Source organism: Corvus moneduloides, chromosome 1 (assembly GCF_009650955.1).
Source record: "Corvus moneduloides isolate bCorMon1 chromosome 1, bCorMon1.pri, whole genome shotgun sequence".
Lineage (NCBI taxonomy): Eukaryota > Metazoa > Chordata > Aves > Passeriformes > Corvidae > Corvus > Corvus moneduloides.
The window spans coordinates 25,807,178-25,829,251 of record NC_045476.1 but is presented as its reverse complement, the minus strand read 5'-3'; the positions used below and the strand labels follow the sequence as shown (position 1 = coordinate 25,829,251).

The following is a 22,074-nucleotide window of genomic DNA, read 5'->3' as shown; positions in this document are numbered from 1 at the left end:
TGGCACAGCCTGTGGATGGAGTGTAACAGCTTCTCGATTACCCCCAGAATCCTCAAATCTGTTTGCCATTCCAAGTGTTTCCAATAACCTCCAGTCACCCTCCTCCAATGCTCGCATCCTAACTGACTCTAAGAAGCGATTGTAGTGGGTTGGACGCACTGTTACCGTGCAGTTCTGAAAGGTCCAGGTGGAGCCTTCTCCTTCACCGCACGGCTACAGCCGCCTTACGACCTGGGGCCAGAACCTCATCTGCCTCACTTCCCGACGAGGAATCATCAGGCAAAGGCAACTCTGAGGTGCTGGGAGCGAACAGAGGTGGACGGAGAGGGGCACATTGGCTAGGTTGGCTAGAGCCAGAAAAGACAGCACAGACTACAGCTGGTTGCGCTGCAGTTTGAACAGCAGCCCCTTTACGGCATGCCGTCTCGGTCAGTCCCGACTGAACCGGTACTGGAGCTGCTACAGCCATCTCCGGGGCTGCGGCCATGCCTGGCACCACGCTTGTCTCTTGCACCGCGGTAGCGTTCGGCGCCGTCGCTGGACCTTGCGCTGCAGCCGCACCCGGCGCTGCGCTCGTCACTTGCTCCCCGGCCGCGTTCGGCGCCGCTGCCCCCGCCCCCGGCCGCCGCTCCGCAGCCGCCGCCGCTTCCGGCTTTTCCCGCGGCAGCGCTACTTCCGGGTTCGCTGCCAGCTGCGCTGCTCCTTGGTTTGGAGCTGCGGCTCCCGCGGGCGGCGCGGGCCCGGCTGGCGGTGCTGGCGGCGCAGGCCCGGTGCACCCCGCATGGCGAGGTGCCTCTGTTATCTGCGGCAGCTGCTTTTGCAGGCTGAGCAATTCTCCCAGCTGCCAGGATAGGTTCGGTAACTCTGTCAGCAAAGGCAGATGCTGTATTAAAAGGTCGATGGCTCGGTTCTGCAGCGGTGCAGAACAGTCCAGCACCAAGGAGGGCAGTGGACCACACCCAGGCAGTCTCGGTGCAGTCACGCCCGGCGCTACGCTGGCTAAGAAGTTAGATCCAAGCGATTTTGGCTCTGTTGGTGCATAGGCAAAGAGGCTAGGAGCCGCTCTGGGGGTCCAATTCGCTAAGCCGCTAATTCGCGGCCCTGGATAAGCCGTGGCCGCCGCCGAGCTGAGCGGCAAGGCAGGCTGTGCGCCCTCCTGCTGCCCCGACCCCCCCGCCTCTGCCGGCGTAGGGTCCCTGGGGGCCGCAGAGTCCTGTGATTGTGCAGGGTGAGGCGGCGCAGGCTCTGCTTGTGGAGCTGAGGGTGTTTTTTCTGATTCACCATCATTTGCGCCCTCGGACATTCCTCCGTCACTCATCACCGAAATAGGTGAGCCAGCTCAGCTGCTACAGTCAAGGTCTGTCAGCAGGATAAATAACGAACGCCAGGTTTTGTATAATTCTAACACTGCTGGGTCCCCAGTTGGGAGTTCGTGCCGGACAGCACAGCCAAGTTCCTGCCATAAGGCAAAGTCCAGGGCAGTATCTCTGTCCATGGAAATCCCTTTTAAAGTAGCCCAATCTAATAATTCCCGAACTGAGTTTTCAGAAATGGAGGTTTGCAATATGCTAAACACACCTTTCCAGACCAGTACCACAGCGTTGGTTTGTGAGCCGCTGTTCGTCATTTCTCAGTCACGTCGGACCTCCTGGGGGGGGAAGGGGAATAGCGTAGCTCTAGAGGAATTCAGCTTGGCTCGCAGCAGCAGGACACTTTGCAGCGTGCAGATCACGTCGGGCAGCATCAAATATTACCGCAGGCCTGGGCCCTAGGGTATATCACCCTGTCCTGCAGCCATAGGGAGGAGGAGGAGAGAAGATCCGGCAGGCAGGAATTGTGCAGCAAGATTGATTTATTTAAGTATTTTACAAACTCTTTTATAGACTTTTTTCTTCATAGTCTAACTGGACAAAGGATCGGCCACCCCTTGGGGTGATTGGCTAAAATCCTAAAACATCCATTGTCAAAATATTTTTCTACTATACTAAAACCAAGACTTTTCAAGGTTGCAGGTGGCTTGGTTGTTTACCTACTCTGCTACCTCTTCTGTGAGAGAGAAAAGTCTCTCACGGACTTAGAAAATAGCAAGAAAATCCTTGCTAGCAGCATTTTTGTATCTACATCCTTGGCTTGGCCACCAGCAGGGCAAAGCTGATTGTGGTTACAGCACCTTCCTTGAGGACAGTCTACACCCAGTTGAAATCAAGGTGAGTCTACACCTGGTAAGAGGGAAACACTCCTGGTTCCAGGCATTGCATAGTCCAGCCTGGTTGGGCACTAGAGGTTCCCCGCTTCGCTATGGTGGGGAATTTTTCAGCTAGTTGCCAGGGTTTTTTTTGGTGGGGGAGGGCATGAATGTTGTGGAAGGGGAGCTGGTTCCTGGCCTTGCTAACAGCTTCCACCACCCACCCTGGCATGGGCTGGGGTGGGGGGAGCCTGACAAAAGCATCTGCCCCTGGGGGTAGTGGAAGCAGGAGTTCTGAATCCATGCACCAGCAAGTTTGCTTTGCAGGCCCTTGAGGAAGGGCTGGGAGAGGCAAAGGCAAGTTTTTTCCCCACCTGTGGGGAGGTTTATTCCTGGCAGATAATGGTTGGGTCTTCCTCAGGCCTGTGATCTAGTGATACCATTTTACCTTTTATCTTGTTTCCACGTTTTTGTTTTTCATTTACTTTCATGCATTTGTAATTTGTTTTTTAAAGAAGATTCTAGCTGGTGCCTGGACTGCATCGGGAAGTGCTGTGATAATCTGCAGAGTGGATTCACTGCCAGTGCTACCCTGGCCACTATCTGCAGGTACATCTCCTTCAAGACAGATGAGGACATCATCTGGGATCAGCTCCTCTTCCAGCAGCAGGTCTCTTAAGGTGGGTACCTGACCTCACAGCATGGGTAGCATAATGGGTAGTGGAAGACAGCAGCGGGCACATATGCTTCCCCCCACCCTTCCAAGTATAAGGAGGCTGATCTCCCATGGCTAACTGGAGGAGGTGGTGTAAGTCCTGCCACCCTGCTCTCTTTCAGAATGGAGAACTGATCAGGTTTGGGTGCAGCTCTGAGCATGGCCAGTAGCTCAGGCACTGCAAATAGAGAAGGCTGTGGACAGGAGCCTTCTCCAACTGACCATTTTCTGGTTTCTGTCCCCAAAGTGCCAGCACCTCATCACAGCAAAACAGCATCACTGAGCCTGTCAATTTGGTGGTGGTGATGGGGTGTTTATTTGCTGTCAAAAAAACCACTTTTTTGTAATCAGAGTATTTTTTCATCCTTTTCCAAGCTTTTGGTCCCCTTCCTCTAGGATAACCCTTTGTGTCCTTTACACACTGGCTTTATTGGAGTTGGGAGGGGGTTAAGCAACCTGAAAAATGAAACAACAGCTCCTGTTGTTTCAAACTGCAGTAGCTACTTCAGTGACCCTGAACTGCCACACAGGCACATACCTTTTTGGTGCTGCTGTCTGTCCCCTAACAACACAATCACCAAATGTTTTCACCCAGCCCTAACAGACCTCCACAGACCAAACAAAACCCCATAAACTTGAGGAAAGGACAAACCATGCTGGGTGTTAAAAAAACATGCCCTCAATAAAAGAAAAAATGGTATTATGCCATGTTAGTTATCTTTATGCCTACTTTGTACTAACCTCATGCCTTTTTGTGAGCAGTAATTTGGTATAACCCTGCATGCAAGAGCCACTAAAAATTGTCCCTGTCCCCTTGCAACTATCTATAAAATTATCTGAGTAATATAATTAAACACAACTTACACTTTTTCCTCAACCAAACCCCAACTGAACTGACCAAATATAGTAACTTTTTCTATAAGCTTTCCATAATTACACCTAATATTTGTCTTTTATTTGGCCAACAAGCAATGTGTGGTCTCCAGCAATACTGGTACCATCATGTTCTATTCACTTGCCTGTCACAGATACACTGGTTCTCTGGTTCTGATTAAATAAATTGTGCTTTGGTAAAAATAAATATAAAAAAAGCTTTCCATATTGCAATCCAACTGTCACTCATTATTACTCACAATTTTTTTCATGCCTATACCTGTAACAAGATAAAATAACAATTTTGGTTTTTTTCCTTGCTACTGCTTTTCCTGGTACCTCCCATTCGGCTATTGCTCTGGATATTTTGTTGAATTTGCTTTAATTTTCTGGTAGCAAGAACTTGGGAATCTCTTCAATTAACATGCCCATGCTAACACTTTGTAATTTTTCTTTTAAAAAACTACTAGAAGTCTTGATTTTAAGAAAGAATGTACTGATGCTTTATCTCTACCTCAGAAAAAGTCCTTATCTGACTGTCATGGTTTACAATTGAAGCTGCAGTTTTCCCTCTGCCATAAAATGTCCAGCTTCAATGGGGTGGTTTAGAAGAAGTGAATCAGAAGATAGGTCCCCCACCACATGCCAAATAAAGTTTTAACAGAGTTTTGTAAACACTGAAAACCTCCTAAGTATCCGTTTATCTTGAGAACACCTACCATTAAGAACTCATCAAGAGTTGAGAGTTTCTACTGAATAAGTATACAACAAAAAGCAAAGAGTTAACAGCACAATGATCTACGTGATTGCCAAACTGTAATTGTCTCCTATTTAATACACAGGCCTAAGTAGATCTGCTACTTAGGTATCTCAACAGGGAAGGAATTTTATTTTTCAAGTCCAGAAGACATCCAGAGACAGAAAGCTTTAGTTTTGCATTGTCAAGATGGCTGTTCTTTGAAAACAGCTCTGGTCAAGCAGAGGTACTAACTCTTGGGATTGCAAAGGTCCTGAAACTTGCCTTGCTTTGAGCAATACTCCCAAAAGGGTAGCAATTTCCAAGATGAAAACACCCTTTATATGTCCAAAAGAGTAATTCCTCTCAGACCAAGGCTCCTGCTGGCCTCAAGAAAAGTTCAACACAGGGGCAGTGCCACTTCAAACACTTCAGAATGGCCTCTGCAGGTGCTACTGATTTCCTACTTGTCAGCTCGAAGAGTGGAAGTTCTTAATAGTATTCACTGTCTACAGGGAGTATGCTACCAACATAAACCACATCATTGCAGAAAACACCTTTTTCCTTGTGAAGCTCCTCTGCTCCATGGTAATACTGTCAAACAGTAGCAGACTAGGTTAAGAAAAAAAAATTCAAACTCATACTTCCAAAGGCAAAAAGATACCTGTTAAGAATATAAAGATCAGATTCTATTATTCTACAGATTTTGCTCTGTCCTGTTAGCATCTCAGTATTCAAAAGAAAACACAAAACATCCAGTTTTGGTCAGTAAAGTGTCCATTTAATAAACTCCTTAGCCACATTTCTCACCCCCTTCCTCCCACCATAAAATTTCAATTCGCACTTAAGCGGATGACACAATTTGATGGTGTATAACTTCCATTTTTAAAACTGTACTCTTAATACTAAGAGTATCAGGGGCTAGTATTTGACAAAATTACATAGAAGTCAGATGTGCCCATGCAAAAGAAGCAGATCTTTATATACAGTCCCTATTTTTTCTTATAAATTTAAATATTTTAAAAAATGTATTTTCAAAATGTATAAAGTTTAGGGAATACCCCAAATGTATCTTAAAATAAAATGCTTTCTGGTTTCAAAGGTTATTTCAACAATGAAGTTTAAATTGCACCAGATAAAAGGCACTTGTGCTGTGTGATGTCTTAAGCAAGTATATGTTAGTTTTGTAATACAGTGTCTTGAATTCATGCAGCTGTCTCTGAGCATCAAGCATCATTAAAGCAGCCAAAAGAGATCATGAGTAAACTTGATTCCACAGTTGTAAAAACATACAGCATTGTGCTCCATCTTTGACTCTAGAATCAAACACTACTGAAAAATTGCTGTCATTCACATGGGAATTCAATCTACGTTTCATTCTCTCATAAATTACAAAAAGTGTGTCACTTAATTATGAAACTAAACCACCAGTGACAGCTCAGCGTTCACATAGTTTGTGCCACTGAAAGTCTGTTTTTATAAACAAGCTAGGGACTAGTTATTCAAGGAGCAGTGCATTGTATTTTCAATTTCCATTTCACTGTTGAGATAAAAGCGCAGTCCTATTTGCCTTCATCTTCTCCAGCCTTTTCATTAAATGGCTATTGGTCATCTCCATCTCTTCTATCTTATCCAGTGCTGTTCTTAACTATAAAATGAAAAAAATAATTATGATCACTTTAGCTTGTTTGGACTTTGTGCTGTTCTCAAGCTTCGTAAGAGGAATAAAAGTATTATATGTTTCATAAGAATGCCACAGAAGTTAAGATATAACACTTTCATTATTGCAGGCAGATTAAACAGAATTCAACTGTTAAAAATAAGTGTGAAGCAACTGAAACATGAACTGTATTCATTCCAAAAGAACTAGGTGCCTGCAGCCTCCCATTACATGAAAGCAATTTACCTAGAACAAGGTAAAGTACTGTCCACCACTATTATTTGCATACAGCTATGTATTCCCATCACAGTTAGCAGGTATCATGCTAGTGATGCAGCAGCTCTTAAGCAAGAATGATCAACAGCTCAGTTAAATACAGCTTCTTCCCAGAATCCTGTGAGGTGCAAGTTGGAAAATTCCCAGGCTGTCACTTGACATAGGGATCATTCAACTTTCCAGCAACTTTTGTAGAAGGATTACTTTAAAACATTACAAGTTATCATATTTAGAAAAAAATACCACTTAGATGCTCTCTTCCAAGGAAGTACAGCATTGAATTGTAGTTAGTATTACTTTAATGTGCTAGATGTCTGCTGAATGTAACACTAAGACTTGAAGGTTATCTCAAAAAACAATTAAAAGCTGTAACTGAAGATTACAAAAAAAACAGAGCTTGGGAGGCAAAAGACAGAGCAGCTCAAGACAGAAAGGAACATACAGCTGGAAAGGAAACCAAGTCGGTTACCTCTCGCTGAAGCTTCCTTTTTTCAGCTTTGAGTTCATCTTCTACTTTTTCTGCATTTTCTGCTGCATTTTTATACCTTGCAACCTGTCCCTCAAGTCGTCCAATCTGTAAACCCAAACAAGACAAAAGGAACATACTCAGGTGTTCCACCTGGAGTTCACCTGCCACCAGCTGTTCTTCCCAGGACAAAGCTGAGAACAGACAGAAGGTTAAAGAACACACCTTTTAAAACATGTTTAGATCAGAAAACTAATTCCTTAGAGAACAGAATCAACATAAGCAGAGAGAGAAGAGCTGGAATACAAAAAATCAAGAATTGGGAAACCCATGGGATTAAAAATGGAAGTAGAAAGTTGAAAAGCAGAAACCATATGAAAAGGTGCAAAGTAGAAAGGAGACTGTGAACTGTTATTGGGGACATGATGAAAGAGGTCTTGAGCCCAACCACAGAGTTCAGTAAGGAGAGGGCTTGAGACAAATCCTGATTGCAACCTGTAGATGTTAAAACCCACTGGCTGGATTGTTCTATGTACAGCTCCCTGCTACCCCTAAATCCACATGACAGGCTACTAGACTGAATCTGTGCAAAAGAGAAAAGATATGCATCTGTGATTTAAATTATAATCCTTTATGTAGTTTTTAGGTAATAAGCTGTAGTTAAGTTCCTAAAATACAAAAGTATGGCAGAATATAAAGAGGAACTGAAGCTACTAGTTCAAGAAAATAAATTTATTTAACTTAATTACTTGTAAGAAGGCTCTAAATACTGTGGAAGGCACATAATTTACTCTCTAAATTCGAGAGTTATACATCTGTGAAAACAATCACACTTTTTAAGTCAATAACATGTTTTTATAGTTCAGCATCTTGGTAGATTTTCCCTTATGATTAGACTGTACGCAGGTATTTAACTGCAGGAAATACAAAAACTGTGCTGTCATTCTATGCAAAATAAGTATCAATCAGTAAATTAAATGAGGAAATATGCTTTCATAGTTTTTGTTGAAAAAAGTATTGTAGAAGTGTGCAGTGTAATAACAAACATGAAGAAAGACACTTACATTTTGTTCCAAAGTAGCTATATCTTGTTCAGCTTTTGAAAGCTTGAATTTGTATTCACTAATTTGTCTGTTGGCATCTCCTAGACAAAATTTGACATGAATATGTTAGTCAAAGCAACTCTCTAAACTAGCAGTTTCCCTTTTAATTAAAAGATCATTCATTAAAAAGACCATTTTATTGAGAAGCCCATACACAGGATCACAGAGAGGTAAATGTTCTTTCGGCAATCTTCGAGAGTATGGAAAGGAAGTAATTTTCCTTTATTTAGAGAACACAACTACTGTCTCTATAAAAGTGTGCATTTAATCTCACGTGCACCAATGAGATACACACCTTTTAAAACACGTGTTTAGCTGAGCAAACTAATTCCTTAGAGAACAGAATCAACATAATAATCAACACACACTGCGAAATGTCAGACCTTTAATAAACGTAACACCAGCAACATTCAACTTAGACATCTGTAATAGTATTTGAATAGTAAGGAGCACAAGGCTTGAACTTGACTGATAAACTCTAAGGAGCTCTGCAAATTATTTTGGTGTTACATTTGAGCCCTCACATTTCCAGTGCTTTGTTCATGTTCATTGACACAAGCATATTAAACGACAGTCTGCCAAACAAGTAAGTTTTCAGCTGAAGAAATAGCTTGCTTGAAACGAAAAGCAGCTTAGTGCTTCTATAAAGCAACACTAAATATTAGGTTAAATAAATTTTCATGTTTTGCTTCAAGACAATAGTCTTCTAGATTAAGTTTCTGTATCAGAGATTGAACAAAATCATCACGTAGAATAGATATTAAAAAAAGTCTTAGCTGAAATTCTATTGTCTAAAAATTGTATTCAAGTAGTGGCACCTAATCTAGGCAAGGTTATCAACTGAAAAATAACTTCCCAGAATGTTGTTATTCAACAGTGAAAGAGGTAGATTTTTAAGCTATTCTGCAGTGAGGAATTCCATGCAAGGACATACACCAACAAAAACCCATCTGCTCAACAATGTAGTCACTCACAATACTACTAGTGCTCAACAAAAGGAGTTGGAGGTCCTCTCTGCAAGAATAACTTTGAACAGTCACCATATACCTACTTTGCATTTCAATTAGTTGCAAGTCAGAGCCATTCTCTAAGCCTATTATATCTGGATTCATGCCATCACTTTTAGAGTATTTCTGTCGTTCTTCTTCCAACTGCATCTTCAGTTTTCTAACCTGAAAAAGAAGTGTTTCTTTATGAAAAAGAGACTCCCAGAAGGTCAGTAGTTGTGTATCTAAATGTTCAATGGTGGAAAGGCAGAGTAGTCCTGAGATGTCACTGGCTGAGAAGGTTCTGTAAACAAGAATAGTAGAGCCACGCAGGGGAGTCAGTCCCTGAAGTCTGTGGCTGTAGCCCCCCAGCCCCATCACTGGGCGAGTACCCTCTGAATGTCAATGCACAACCCAAGCCCACCAGTTTGGTCAGTGCTGCAGTGATATCTGCACAGTGCAGGAGCACCCAGTAACTAACACAGCTCACTTTTCAGAAGAGGAGATGGCATTAAATTCCATTTATGGATTTCTTTTACTGCATATCTTCTCCGCTCTAAACACACACAAAGATATTGAACAATATCCTAGTCAGTTTACAGAGAGAATAATCCATGGCTTTTTTAGGGGGTCCTCTCTCATACTCCACCCGGAAACAATGGTCCTAGGCAAGTCTGTAGTGCACATTAGTCTTTAACAGTTCCATTTCATGCTACAGAAACTGTCTCTCAATTTTTCCAGTAGTCAGGTGTGGATACAAAAATGCTGCTAGCAAGGAATTTTCCTGGTTCTTCTAAACCGTGGGATACTTTTCTCTCTCATGGAAGATAATAGCAGAAGTTCTGTGAACACCTGCGACCTTGTAGAACTATGTTTATGGTACAGTAGAAAAATATTTTGACAATGGATGTTTTAGGATTTTAGCCAATCACCCCCAAGGGGTGGCTGATCCTTTGTCCAATTAGACTATGAAGAAAAGGCCTATAAAAGAGTTTGTAAAATACTTAAATAAATCAATCTTGCTGCACAATTCCTGCCTGCTGGATCTTCTCTCCTCCTCCCTATGGCTGCGAGACACGGGAATATCGACAGCGGAAACAGTCAGGGAACACAGATTTCTCAGCTATGTCCTCTGTGTATGGACATTATGAAAGAAGTAGGAGCTAAAAATATTGCCCTACAGATTAGCAGTGTATGAGTTAACTTGAAAAACCCCCATTCATGATACAAATCAAATAGATGATCAGTGATTTTTAAATTATACAGTGATAAATATGTGCATACATATTTATATATATTTAATACTATACTTTATTGGCATTCCAAACAAGTATCTATACTATAATTAAAGTTCATTCACAGCAAAACCAAATGTTGACAACAATGGTTTAAATTTGCAATGTCTTCAACTAGAAGGGCAAAAACTGTAGTATTCTTAACAATTGCTCCATGGCTGTATGTTTGCTTGAGTCCTTTCTCCTCAAAACAGAGCTGTATTCAAACACAACTACTTTGATAATACTAATTTTCTCTTTGAGTAACAGAAATTATCAATGAAATAGGATCACTCAGTAATTTTGAAAAAATTCCACTTGAGCTTATGAGAGTGTAGTTTTACTGACTTTAATATTTCTCCATAAGACAAAATAAAAGAAAGAGCTTTAAGTATGTGCACTAATAGTAGAGTCAGGAACAAGTTAGTTCAGCTAACCAGTTAGTGAAATGACGTTTCTTTACCAACCAAGATCAAAGTCCCATGGATAAGGACACTAGCAAGAGAAACTGCTGATTCCTGGCAGTCAGTGAGGTAGGAAATTGAGCATTTTATTTTCCTTTAGTGCTTATGTATTTGATTAAGCACCTTTGGTGCTTAACATTTGTTTATTGCTTATATATAAATAGTATATATTTGTATCAGCAAAATGATACACAAAGGTCTATTTCTGACAGGAATAACTTATTTTACCTGGGACAGTAATTCCTCCTTTTCTCCAGCCAGTTTTCGTAGCCTGATATCTAAAACCAAAGAACACAATTAAAAATCAGAGAAATCTGTAACTAAGAATATGTTTTTCATAACTTTTTGTTACATTCCAAATGAAATGCTCTTCAAAGCTAATAGCACTGGGACCACAAAACTTTGATATTTCACTAATAACACAACAACCTTCAGTTAATAGCAGAAAAAAGGAAAAAGTATTTAATTCGCACTGTTTATTAGTGTAACAATTCTAAAAGCAAGACCTCAGAGTTCACTAAATCTTTAAAGCAAATTAACAACTGAAGATTTTTTTTTAATACTAAAACAATTTTGTTCCATATCCAGAACAGCCATTTCCAACAAAAGTTTCTTCTGATTGTGTATTCTTTTCCCTGCCTTATTTGAAGGTTGTTGTCACTTCAGGGAAGCCACTAAGCTTCCCCATATGTTTAGAAAGTTTGCAAAAAGTGTTCCGAAACAACAAAAAAAGTACCTGGAAAAGGATCCACAGGAATGCAGCAATATCTCTACTTAGTCGGAAGATCAGTAATGGCTACAAAACAGTCTATCAAGCAACACTGCTGAAAGCAGCTCCCTTACAAATTGTAACTTTGACAGAAATGAAGCATAATGACATTTGTATTTCCCTGTGAGGGAGCCACAGCAGAAATACATATCAAGTCTAATTTCTGTCAATACAAAAATATGCAACTATTATATATTATGTAGAAGTATAATTCAAGTATATACAGATGTTTTTCTACATGTTAACAGAGTTTTACAGTGGATTGACCTTGCATACAACAACTTGCTCAACCTAAGGATAAAAGCAAGTTAAAGTAACCTAACCCTGAAACCCCCACTTAGCGTCTCTGTTGTCCCTGTCACTTTTTCAGTGTTTTTAAATGTGAATGTGTATTTTTCTAATGAATGTGATGGAAGACTGCACTTGCTGTTCTTTCAATGCTTATGCATACTTCTAAAGAATTATTTTCATGAAACACAATGGAAAACATACTAATCCAAAAGATGACACTTTTAAGCAAGATGTTTTCTGACAGTTTTAGAACAGGAACTGGACCAAGAGAACTAATCCGTTTCAAACATCTAAGCACATATTTTTTCTTACTCAAAAGATACATCTGTCTTTTTACTCAGAACAAACAAAAAATTAAAATCAATCCTGAAAATTGTATAAGCATATATTCCAGAAGCATCACAGGTGCTTGCATCTGCATCTGTAAATCACACCCACTGTGAACGAGAGGCAACAAAGACCTCAAAAACTCTATAAAGTATGCTAGGATATTTTTACCTAGTGGTCCTTCTCCTGCAGATTCCAAGACCTGAGCAGCTTCCTGTGATAAAACTGTTATTGTACCAACCACCGATTCATGGTTTACATCACCATTTGGTGTGCCATCCGGAATTATAACTAATCCGTGTTTCTAAAAATGCAAAAGAAAAATAAACTAGTCATACAACAGAAGTGCTAAAATATAAATGAACAGAAAAGTTTTTTAAGAGCTTTTCAAGTTCATTGAAACTGTTACAATTATATGGACCATTTATCCTACCCTAAGGTCAGGTTTTCAGATTGCAAAAGAATAGTAACCATTCTTCCTCTTTTTTACTGACCTTGATTTCATGCCCCGTTCCTGGATTTCTGTTACTGTAAAGTAACTACTACCAACATACCTGTCCTCTCTTCATTGTTTCCTTCAGGTCAGCCAACTCCTCTCTGAGCTCATCTCGCTCATTCTTAATGCAGTCAAAGTAATCTTTCTGTCTTTCTAGGGCCTGGGCTCAGGCAGATAGCAAGAAAAAGAATGGCACAGAGAAAAAGCATATGACAGCAGAAAGATTTTCTACAAGTAAATACAAAGAGCTCAATAAAAGTAAAGAAATTAAAAGTGCTTTTTAAATATGTAGTAACATACATCTCTGATAACTGCCTTCCCCAAGTTGCATATCTAATTTCATGCTGCATTTGTCATAACACTTTTTTCAAAACTCTTAGTAGATTTTTTATTTAGTGAATTCTATTTTTTGGTAAATCTTGATAAACTAAATTGAGTACCAAAAGAATAAGTGATTCTTCTTCATAGAGGCACTCTGCAGCAAGAAATAAAATTGCTAAAATTCAAATGGCAAAGATCCTAAAACATCACATCTATTGAACTAATTTCTCTGCCTTTTATAAGGTACAGAAGTAGAAATCATACATCATCGAAGACCTTGAATGTATCCACTCACAAATACTAGTGTATTTTACTAGTTGCTTAAGGGTTACAACACCATTTACTAAACCCAAAGCAGTCAGTTTTAGAGGGAAAAAAAAGGCAGCAAACACTGGTAGCACTATTTTAGCACAAAAAAAGTATGGCAGCTAGAAGTGAAATATGGATGTAAATAGGTTTGCCTACCTATGCTGGAGCGGTGTTACCTGACAGTCGGACACTTTCATTTGACTGGGCAGCATTCGATATTGCATGCATTACAAATAATCCTCACCATACAACAACTGCAAAAGTATGCACACATTTTTGCCAAGAAAATGATCCAACTAAACCTTATGTTGTGCATGAATGTGTAGGAATGGATTGATACCAAGAAAGAAATGGAAGTGTATACATTTGTACTGTACTTGCCCCACATAACTGCAGTATGCTGGATTTTAATAATCATCTAGAATCTGTGTACTAGAGCAATGTTTTAAAGCATTACTCAGTTTCAACAGAAAACTTTGACAATTTGATGTATTAGTATGTAAATGTAACATTTAAAATAAAGGCAAATCAACGTGTGAAAACATTAGCTGACATCTTAATTTAAAAATTCGTAAGATGTCCTTTTATTTCCTAGCACACACTAGATCTCTAACTACATTATATATGGCATGAAGAACCTTAATCATTACATCATTTTGTGCTCTACTTAAAAGACACATACATCTTTTTAATTTTTGAAGAATAGTGGTAGGGGAAGGGGAAGTAAGCTCACCACTTGAGAGAATGGACACAGTGGCCCAGAATCACACACAGATTGTGTGTACTCGACAGTGTCCTGTGACGATGCTGACCTTCCCCAAACGTATTTTCTGTCCTTACCCCCTAATACACAAGTGTTGGAAATCAGAAAATTCTGATGGGAAGGGAAGTGAAACTGATACAACTATGTATTTCTACCTATGTAGATCTAAGTAAACATTATTCAAAACCACTAAAAATCCTAATTGTTTGTATGCTCAGGGTTTAATTTAATATGACATGGATTTTGCACAAAATTTACCTCTGCAATTCTTCTATCGGGGCAGGGAACAGGAATCAGGACAATAAAGCTCTGCAGGGATGTTTTACCATACTGGTATGAGCAAAATCTGATCATATGCCAGAATGCAAGAGACGTCTGGGGTCCTAACTCAGAGTTGCCATTACTAATTGAAAATTTGGAGCCACTAAACAGTAAAATAACTGTATATTTCAGGAGTATTACCCAAAGCTATAACTCAGTGTCCTCAAACTGATCTAATTTAAGATCAAATATAACCACAAATTTCAATCACTGTAGAAACAGGACAACATAAGAAGGCAGGTATAAAACAAACTTGTGCTATTTTTGTTCTGTTTGCCTCCCTTTCTTTCTCTAAAACAGCTAAAAAGTCTTGTATACATTGTAAAATTAGGTTGCAATTCCAGTTATAAGCTACACTGTGAAGCTTCTCAGAGACTTCTAAAGCTAGAATAGGTAAAAATTAGCAAAGCTGCTCAGCAGGAGGGAGAAAGGCTCAAAAACTATGAGCTAGGAAAAGTGTGTAAATTTTTATAGATATGAGAAAGAACAGCATTTTTATACTTTCATATCTAAGAGACTTCAATTCTGAGAGTTAAAAAAAAAACCTAACTAGAAAAATAACCAGCTATGGTGTTCATAAGAACACAAACTGGCAGGGCAATTTTGGCTAAAGGAAAATATATCTATCTTTCTTGTCATTCTGGCTATATTTGAATATGGGATATGCTTGTACTAACTCTGGCAATGTATTTGAAAGAGCACAAAAATATTGCAGAAATTGAGACAGTCCAGTATACAAATGTGAGAAATAAGTATGGAAAGAATAGGGTAAATTAAAGATAAAAAGCTTTCAGAAGAATATTCAGAAAACTTTAGAATGTTGACTTTTTTTTATGATGGAAGAGAAAGACTGAAACATGAAAAAAATTTAAGACAGCATAGCTTTTGAACTGGGCACCATCAGTTAAAAGGCAACTTTTCAAAGTGACTTGAACTCCAGCAAATAAAACAATTTTCAAAGAAATCTGCATATACTGAAATATGGTGTAAAATTCAGGTAGAGAAAAATGACCCCTTGAGCTGTTAAGAGGCAGACAATTCCTTTTTGAAGACTTTCCAATTAACTCCCTATTGCCACCCGGCAATGTACTTGTGTCCCAGAACATCTGCAAGTTCAGAGCCATGTAGTGATCACTGAGGGTCAGTCTGACTCAGCTCTACGACTTCTACACTGCCCAGAAGCGAAGCTGAAAAACCCTGCCTGACCTACATTAGCTGCATAGTATCAGCACAGTTCTTCCTGTACCACTTTTCTTCCTATATAGGAGCCCTACAGATGCTCCTCAAAAGGTCACCTACAACCATTGTTTCAATTACAACTCTCAATTCCCAAAGTATTTCGTGTGTCATATCACAAAACCAGCTTGGTTCACTGTTACATCTAAGCTAACCAATCCTGCAAGGATCAGAAGCATAATATGGGAATGAGCAAGTTAGTCGCAGAAGTCAACTAAAGATCCTATTTTTTACCACTAGGCATGCCATTAAAAATTTTGTAAAAAAATTGTAAAATTGTACGTGTAACAGTTCATGTTACAGATTTAATTAGTACTACTTATCATTATGCAAGTAAAGTGTGGCTTGTTTTCTGAAGAGAAAGACTGCAAAACATTTTATGCATTTAAGGTGGGTGTGGCCTTAATTTCTTTGGAGTACACAGCATTCCTTGGGGTGTAGAGGGCATCCATCTACTTCTAAATTAAAAAAATACTTTCCTCCCACATTTGATTCATACCCCTATTTTTTTATCTTTCCAATTAATTGTCTCCTGGAGATCAAACACTTCTTTGGTTATGGAGTCTATATTCTCCTGCATACGTTGATTCTCCTGTGGTAAATAGGATGAGGGAAGAATAAAAGAGGAAAGAGAAGTAAGGAAATGGAAAAAAAAAATCCCAAACATTAAAATAGATAAAGGAAACTAAGTAATAAAAGTCAACCAAAGAGTTTATGAGCATGAAGTTACAGAAACAGTGTGCAGTTTAACGTAATATACTTCTCATTAATTCATGCAAGAGAATGGTATTTAATTCTAGTCAATGAATGTTGTCGGGAAAACTTAATGCAGCTAGAGTTACTTTTCTTTACAGAATCACAGAATCACTAGGTTGGAAGAGACCTTCAAGATCGAGTCCAACTGATGCCCTAACCTCAACTAAACCATGGCACCAAGTGCCACGTCCAATCTTTTTTTAAACACATCCAGGGATGGTGACTCCACCACCCCCCCAGGCAGACAATTCCAGTATTTAACCACTCTTTCCGTGAAAAACTTTTTCCTAATATCCAACCTGTATTTCCCTTGGCACAGCTTAAGACTGTGTCCTCTCGCTCTGTCCGTTGCTGCCTGGAGAAAGAGACCAACCCCCACCATCCTTCAGGAAGTTGTAGAGAGTGATAAGGTCACCTCTGAGTCTCCTTTTCTCCAGGCCAAACAACCCCAGCTCCCTCAGTGACTGTTCCCACTGCAGTCTGTGGATAGGAACAATTACTCTGCTGTAATTTCCAGATACCTTCAAGTCCCCTTTGGAAGTGAATACTAATGTTAACAACTGGTTTTATTAATGTTTTACAAAATAAAATAATCTTTAAAGTATAAAGAAGGGAGTTTGAATCAAACATCCAGGAAGTGAAAGACAACTGCTGAGTGCTCTCTGATATTATATGAATACCTATCAAGTATATTCCTATTTTTTTAGCTGACTGTCCCTGCATTTTGCTGCTTGCCCTGCAAACATAATTAAAGTCTTAGCTATGAAGATGACATAAGAATTTTGCGGGCTAGAGACAATTTTTTCCCTCTTAATGAGTGAACTTGATTTTACATCTGGGAATGAAGACAATGTCTTTCTGCAAAAAGCTACATGGCTTCAGCTAGATTTCCTGTTAGTGTTAATAGATGAGGAAACGACACAAATAAGTGGTAAATACAGGTCAAACCTTCAAAGGAACTGGATATATTTGTGAATATTTGACACATGCTACATTCTACCAAAGCAAATGCTCCAGACACATCTGCTCTATATTCTTGGTTCATATACTTAAACCCTACCAAAACCCCAAAAAAGAACATGCGAAGTTGTTCTTTAATTCTCAGCGAAGTCAAACATAACTTAGAGCAAGCAACAGAGCTACAACAGAATTTTTAAAGGTTTTTTGCTTGTCAGCATTTATCTGACTCAAAATGCTGATACTTAGGGTAATCTTAATCCTTTTCTTCTGCTAGTAAGTCATACCAACTCCAGTTCATGAAGCATAATACTTCCAAAACAGAACTGGGACTTTTCAGAAACCTTTTGGAGTTACAGTACTATGCCCTAGAGAGCACAAGAGTATAGTGAAGAAATAAAGGATCAATGACTATTACACAGCTTTTGAAAATGACAGTGGAAACTTCGGCTTATACACTTAATGATCATCAATTTTTACTGAAATGAAGAGACAGTGGGAAAATTATGTAATAATTGAACTACAACTTCCAACTAAAATCATTGGGAAATGGACACCCACATACTGTTGACAAGATATATTTATATGTATGTATATATATATTTCTTTGTGGACCATTTTAAAATTAAGACTGATAATAACTCTGGGATTTCAGGGTGGGTGGGTTTGTTTCCAGAATAAAAGGGAAAAGGGGAAAAAGAACAGGGTGAGAGGGGAAAAGAACATACTGCACACCCAGCAACATGGTTTCGACCCAATAACATGCTGACCACTATTGCTGTGTATTATGCTTGACTGGTAGGCAAACAAATATTCACTACGGCAAACTTCAGTGGTTGATATAAAAATCTGAAATAACTGAAATGGAAACTTCTGGGAAAAGAAAGAATAACATTTGGTATTATCCACACATCAGAACTTCTAGCTATGGAAAAACATTTTTGGCCACACAAATATTACTTCTGCCCTCACAGCAAAGAAATATATAAGGAACATTCATGAGAGAACCACAATTCTCACAAGAATTAAAGGTTTTACAAGGTGTCATACATTTGAAAACCTTGCAGAGACATTCTCATAAATTTAGGAGGATCAGTAGCTTAAATTCTACCCACTAAAACAAGATAAATTCTTCCTTAAAAATGCAAGATTATGTTTAATCCTATTTTCTGTATGATTCTCATTCAAATCTTACACGATATTTATTTGCACAGGTTCTATCATACACTCATATGAACATACCTCTATCAATTCATCCCTCTGTCGAAGGCCCTCTTTAAATTCATCCAGCTTATGCTGCAGAACACTGCAGGTGTGTTTCTGTCTTTCCAATTCCTGTATTAAATAAATCCATTATTTATATTTATTTTGAGTTATGTAAGAGATTACTGCAAGGATTTGAGAAATTATACCTACCAAGCAGTTAAAAAAAATCACTGTATCACTGAAGTGGTCTAGATAAGTTGTCCAGAATACTTACTACACAGAAGATTTTATTTAATAAACTGTAGAGAGAAAAGATGCCATAAAGACTTAAGCCCAATACTAACAAGTAAAGCTACTCTGAATGTTTACAGCTGTTCTTACTAAGTAGTCCAGATTTCTGTAGTTTATAATTAGAAAAAAAAATACCTTTGACTTCTCTTCAGTCTCCCTATAGAACTCTGCTATCTGTTCTTCTTTCTCCTCAATAACATCCTTTAAAGTATCCACTTGGTAAACCAAGTTGTTTTTCTCATTGTCTAGTTGAGCATTTGAAACCATAGCTTTCTTGTACTTCTCTTCAACTTCAGCTAGTGAATCCTACAGATAGCAGAGAAGTTTACATTAGTCTAACTTTTCGATGCATTGTTATAATGTTAAAATACCACCATAATGTTAAAGAATGAGATGTTAAGACGGTTAAATTATGCAACCATTTTTGTTTCTGAAATACATTCTTTAGAGATACCAAGTCACAGTTCAGATCCATTATTCAATTTAGGTCATACACAACAATGAAAAGTTATCACTACAAAAGCATGAAAAATACAAGATAGTATTCCACTCGCATTTTCTACTCTGCCACATTCAGCACAACTCACGGGGATACAGCAGTAATATCACAGCTTCACCTTCTAGTGAATACAACGTATCTAGTAGTAATATCACATATTCTCAAGGCATGCATGAGAAAACAGTTCAGAATGAGGCAACAAATCTGAGAGGACTTGGACAATTAAATCAGTAAAAGAGATCACAAAAATAATTCCAAGAGTAGCTTTAACTTAATGCTCATTATTTAAGTAGTGTCCTATGACCTTAGATTCAAAATTTTAAGATAGCCACATTATTCTAGTAATAAGGATTTGCTATGTTAACAGATATTTTATCTTTGGTTTTTTTACTAAGATTCTTTTTAAAAGCATGTAAAGATTCACATACTTGATTTTCCACTTAAAGGTGTATATATACCTTGCTATATAGCCTCTTACACAAATCTCCCCCATTTACCATTTTATCCTATTTTTAGTTCTATATGGGTTTTTTCTCGGAACTGTAACAAATGTCAACCATTTAAATACTTAGAACAACTATCACTCCAGGCACTTTTAAGCATGCCATTATTTCAATATGCATTACATGGGGGTTGGGACTTCTCATGGTTTAGTATAGTTTGGGTTTTTTGTTAGAGATCTTCATCAGCCATGGAAGTGATTCTTTGCAAAGAGGTGCTCACAGCTTCCTCTAGACTTGACAGAACCTATCAACTGGCTAGTTTGAATATTGGCAACTTTTTTAAGCCACTTAAGAAGCTTGACACGCCTCTGTGATCCACATTTAAGAACGAACAAAACCCGGGAAAGCTCTCTTGCTTCCAGCTTTCGGACAGGTAACTGGGGGGCCTCTGCAGCCCAGCAGGGCCGGGCCGGGCCCTGCTCGGCCCGGGCCAGGCCGAGAGACAGCCATCCTGGAGCCGTGTGGCCCTGTTCCACCCGCAGCCCCTCAGTGCGGGCCAGCCCCACAGCTCTGCTCCATGCAGGCAGCGCGGCACGCCTTCCCCCCCTCCAGTGTGGCCGAAGATTCATCTGAGGCCGCTGCCCGGAAAAGATCATGTGACCAAGAGCGATAAGCGAATTCCAGCTGCGGGGCCGGCTGACATTAACCCTTTGTTAGTGCTGTTAAGTTTCCTCCAGAACAGATGAAGCCTGCAGAGATCAATCCTCTCCCGAGTCAGACGAAGAGGGAAGGTGGAGGCAAGTGAAGAGAACACCACAGAGACACCAAAGTCAGTGAGGAAGGAAGAACTGAAACCCTGAGGGAGGAGAAAGAGGAGATGCTTCAAGCCTAGAAGCTGACATTCTGTTGTAAAGCTATGGTGATGGACTATGATACATCAGAGTACCCGCTGTAATTTCATGAAGCATGGGGGGTTGGAGCGTTCAAATTGCAATTGTGAGCAAAAGTACCTGTGCTGAAACAAGCAAATGACTGTAATTGTGAGCAAAAGTACCTGTGCTGAAATAAGCAAATGTTGAAGTAGCTGTAATTTGATGAGAAGCTTGAACAGAGAGATGAAAATTATGAGGACCCTTTCTCCCACGGAGGGAGGAGACCTCTGTTCCTGGAGATGAAGATGCTCCCAGAGATAGGTGAAGAGAACCTTCGCCTCTGAACAGCTCATCCTTAAAATGATCCATTAGCTCAAGATTGGATCCTTGAAAACAGTTGTGGGGAAAGCTGTAAGTCAAGGGAAGGGACTTTCATGTCTGAGCAGAGAACCAACCCGGGCGGCTGTCTTGCTGTGACACTGAAGCCATGAGAGAACTTCTTGTGGAGATGTCTCCATAGCACGAGCAAGAGAGACTCCTCTCCCTAAATGAACTGGAAAAGGTTATTATAGAAGTGGTAACCTGACTGAAAATCTCAAGGGTTGTCTTTTTACGTTGGCAGTGGGAGAAGGGAGAAAGGTGGGGGGAGAAGTGTTCTGAAGGTTTAGTCTGACTTTTTTTCTTTGAGGTCTGTTAATAAACTTCTTTATATTCTTTTAAGTTTTGTCCCTGCTTTGCTTTCTCCTAATTCTTATCTCACAGAAGGAAATAAGTAAGTAATGGATATTTTGAACCAAACCTCTACACTTAATTGGTGTTTCTGCCCGGTTTATGAACTGAACCCGCTACAGGACTATATGATCTTGAAGGTCCATTGCAACCCCTTAACATTCCATTATTTAAAAATAATAAGAATTGATTTTCAGAGTCCTAATTATAGAATTGGAACAGAACTATTAAGCCAATACCTGGACAAAGTAGATCTATGCCCTACTACAAATCTCCTTGTACTTCATGTAATCTGTTCCTTGAAGGCATAAGTAGCATTATCTCCATTTTTAATTATTTGTGTTATGACAGTAGAAGCACTTGCACAGAAAGGGCATGAAGCTTGGGTTTTCTGGAAAACATAACACTAAAACTAAGATGTTAAGAGAGAAGGTGCCAACAATCTAAGTTTTCTAAGAAAATACTGAAGACTGCTATCTGTTAAACAGTAAAATTATGCAATCATTTTTGCTTTGGAATTACAGTCATGTCTTCTCTTTAGAAATACCAAGTCACAGTTCAATATTCTGCTATAAGAAAGTAAAAAACATCCCTATCCCCAAACCCTATTTCATGTTGTAAATCTCCAGTCTGGGAAAGCTGTCCCTAGAGTAGGTATTTTACCTTTTATAATTTTACCATAATCACATGTATTTATACATTTCTATTCTGTTCACTGAATTCTGGAATTTTCTGCTGGCGAAATGCAGT

General features: G+C 39.3%; 1 protein-coding gene and 1 long non-coding RNA gene across 10 annotated transcripts in view; one reads left to right on the top strand and one right to left on the bottom strand.

The window, feature by feature from the left end:
- The first annotated feature begins 2,046 nt into the window (after positions 1–2,046).
- On the top strand, positions 2,047–16,677 carry LOC116441181. Of its 3 annotated transcripts, none has more exons than XR_004238940.1 (3): positions 2,047–2,207; positions 2,701–2,865; positions 16,426–16,677. It is a non-coding gene; the product is annotated as an uncharacterized LOC116441181 (long non-coding RNA). The 3 variants fall into 3 exon arrangements; XR_004238936.1 differs by lacking the exon at positions 16,426–16,677 and adding an exon at positions 6,300–7,889; XR_004238935.1 differs by lacking the exon at positions 16,426–16,677 and having other exon boundaries at positions 2,701–5,130.
- The window catches only part of LOC116441101 (leucine-rich repeat flightless-interacting protein 2), a 62,620-nt gene continuing 45,814 nt past the window's right edge, over positions 5,269–22,074 (bottom strand). For 2 of the 7 annotated variants that reach the window (XM_032102653.1, XM_032102663.1), the window contains 10 exons: positions 18,917–19,087; positions 18,527–18,619; positions 16,071–16,163; positions 12,680–12,781; positions 12,297–12,429; positions 10,967–11,016; positions 9,066–9,186; positions 7,976–8,055; positions 6,915–7,019; positions 5,269–6,157 (listed from right to left, as the gene is read on the bottom strand). In XM_032102653.1, coding sequence (XP_031958544.1) covers positions 6,047–6,157; positions 6,915–7,019; positions 7,976–8,055; positions 9,066–9,186; positions 10,967–11,016; positions 12,297–12,429; positions 12,680–12,781; positions 16,071–16,163; positions 18,527–18,619; positions 18,917–19,087 — 1,059 coding nt within the window. In that variant the 3' untranslated portion in view covers positions 5,269–6,046. Of the gene's footprint in view, positions 6,158–6,914; positions 7,106–7,975; positions 8,056–9,065; positions 9,187–10,966; positions 11,017–12,296; positions 12,430–12,679; positions 12,782–16,070; positions 16,164–18,526; positions 18,620–18,916; positions 19,088–22,074 lie in introns of all 7 variants that reach the window. The other 5 variants (XM_032102672.1, XM_032102685.1, XM_032102690.1 and 2 more) reach the window with 3 other exon arrangements.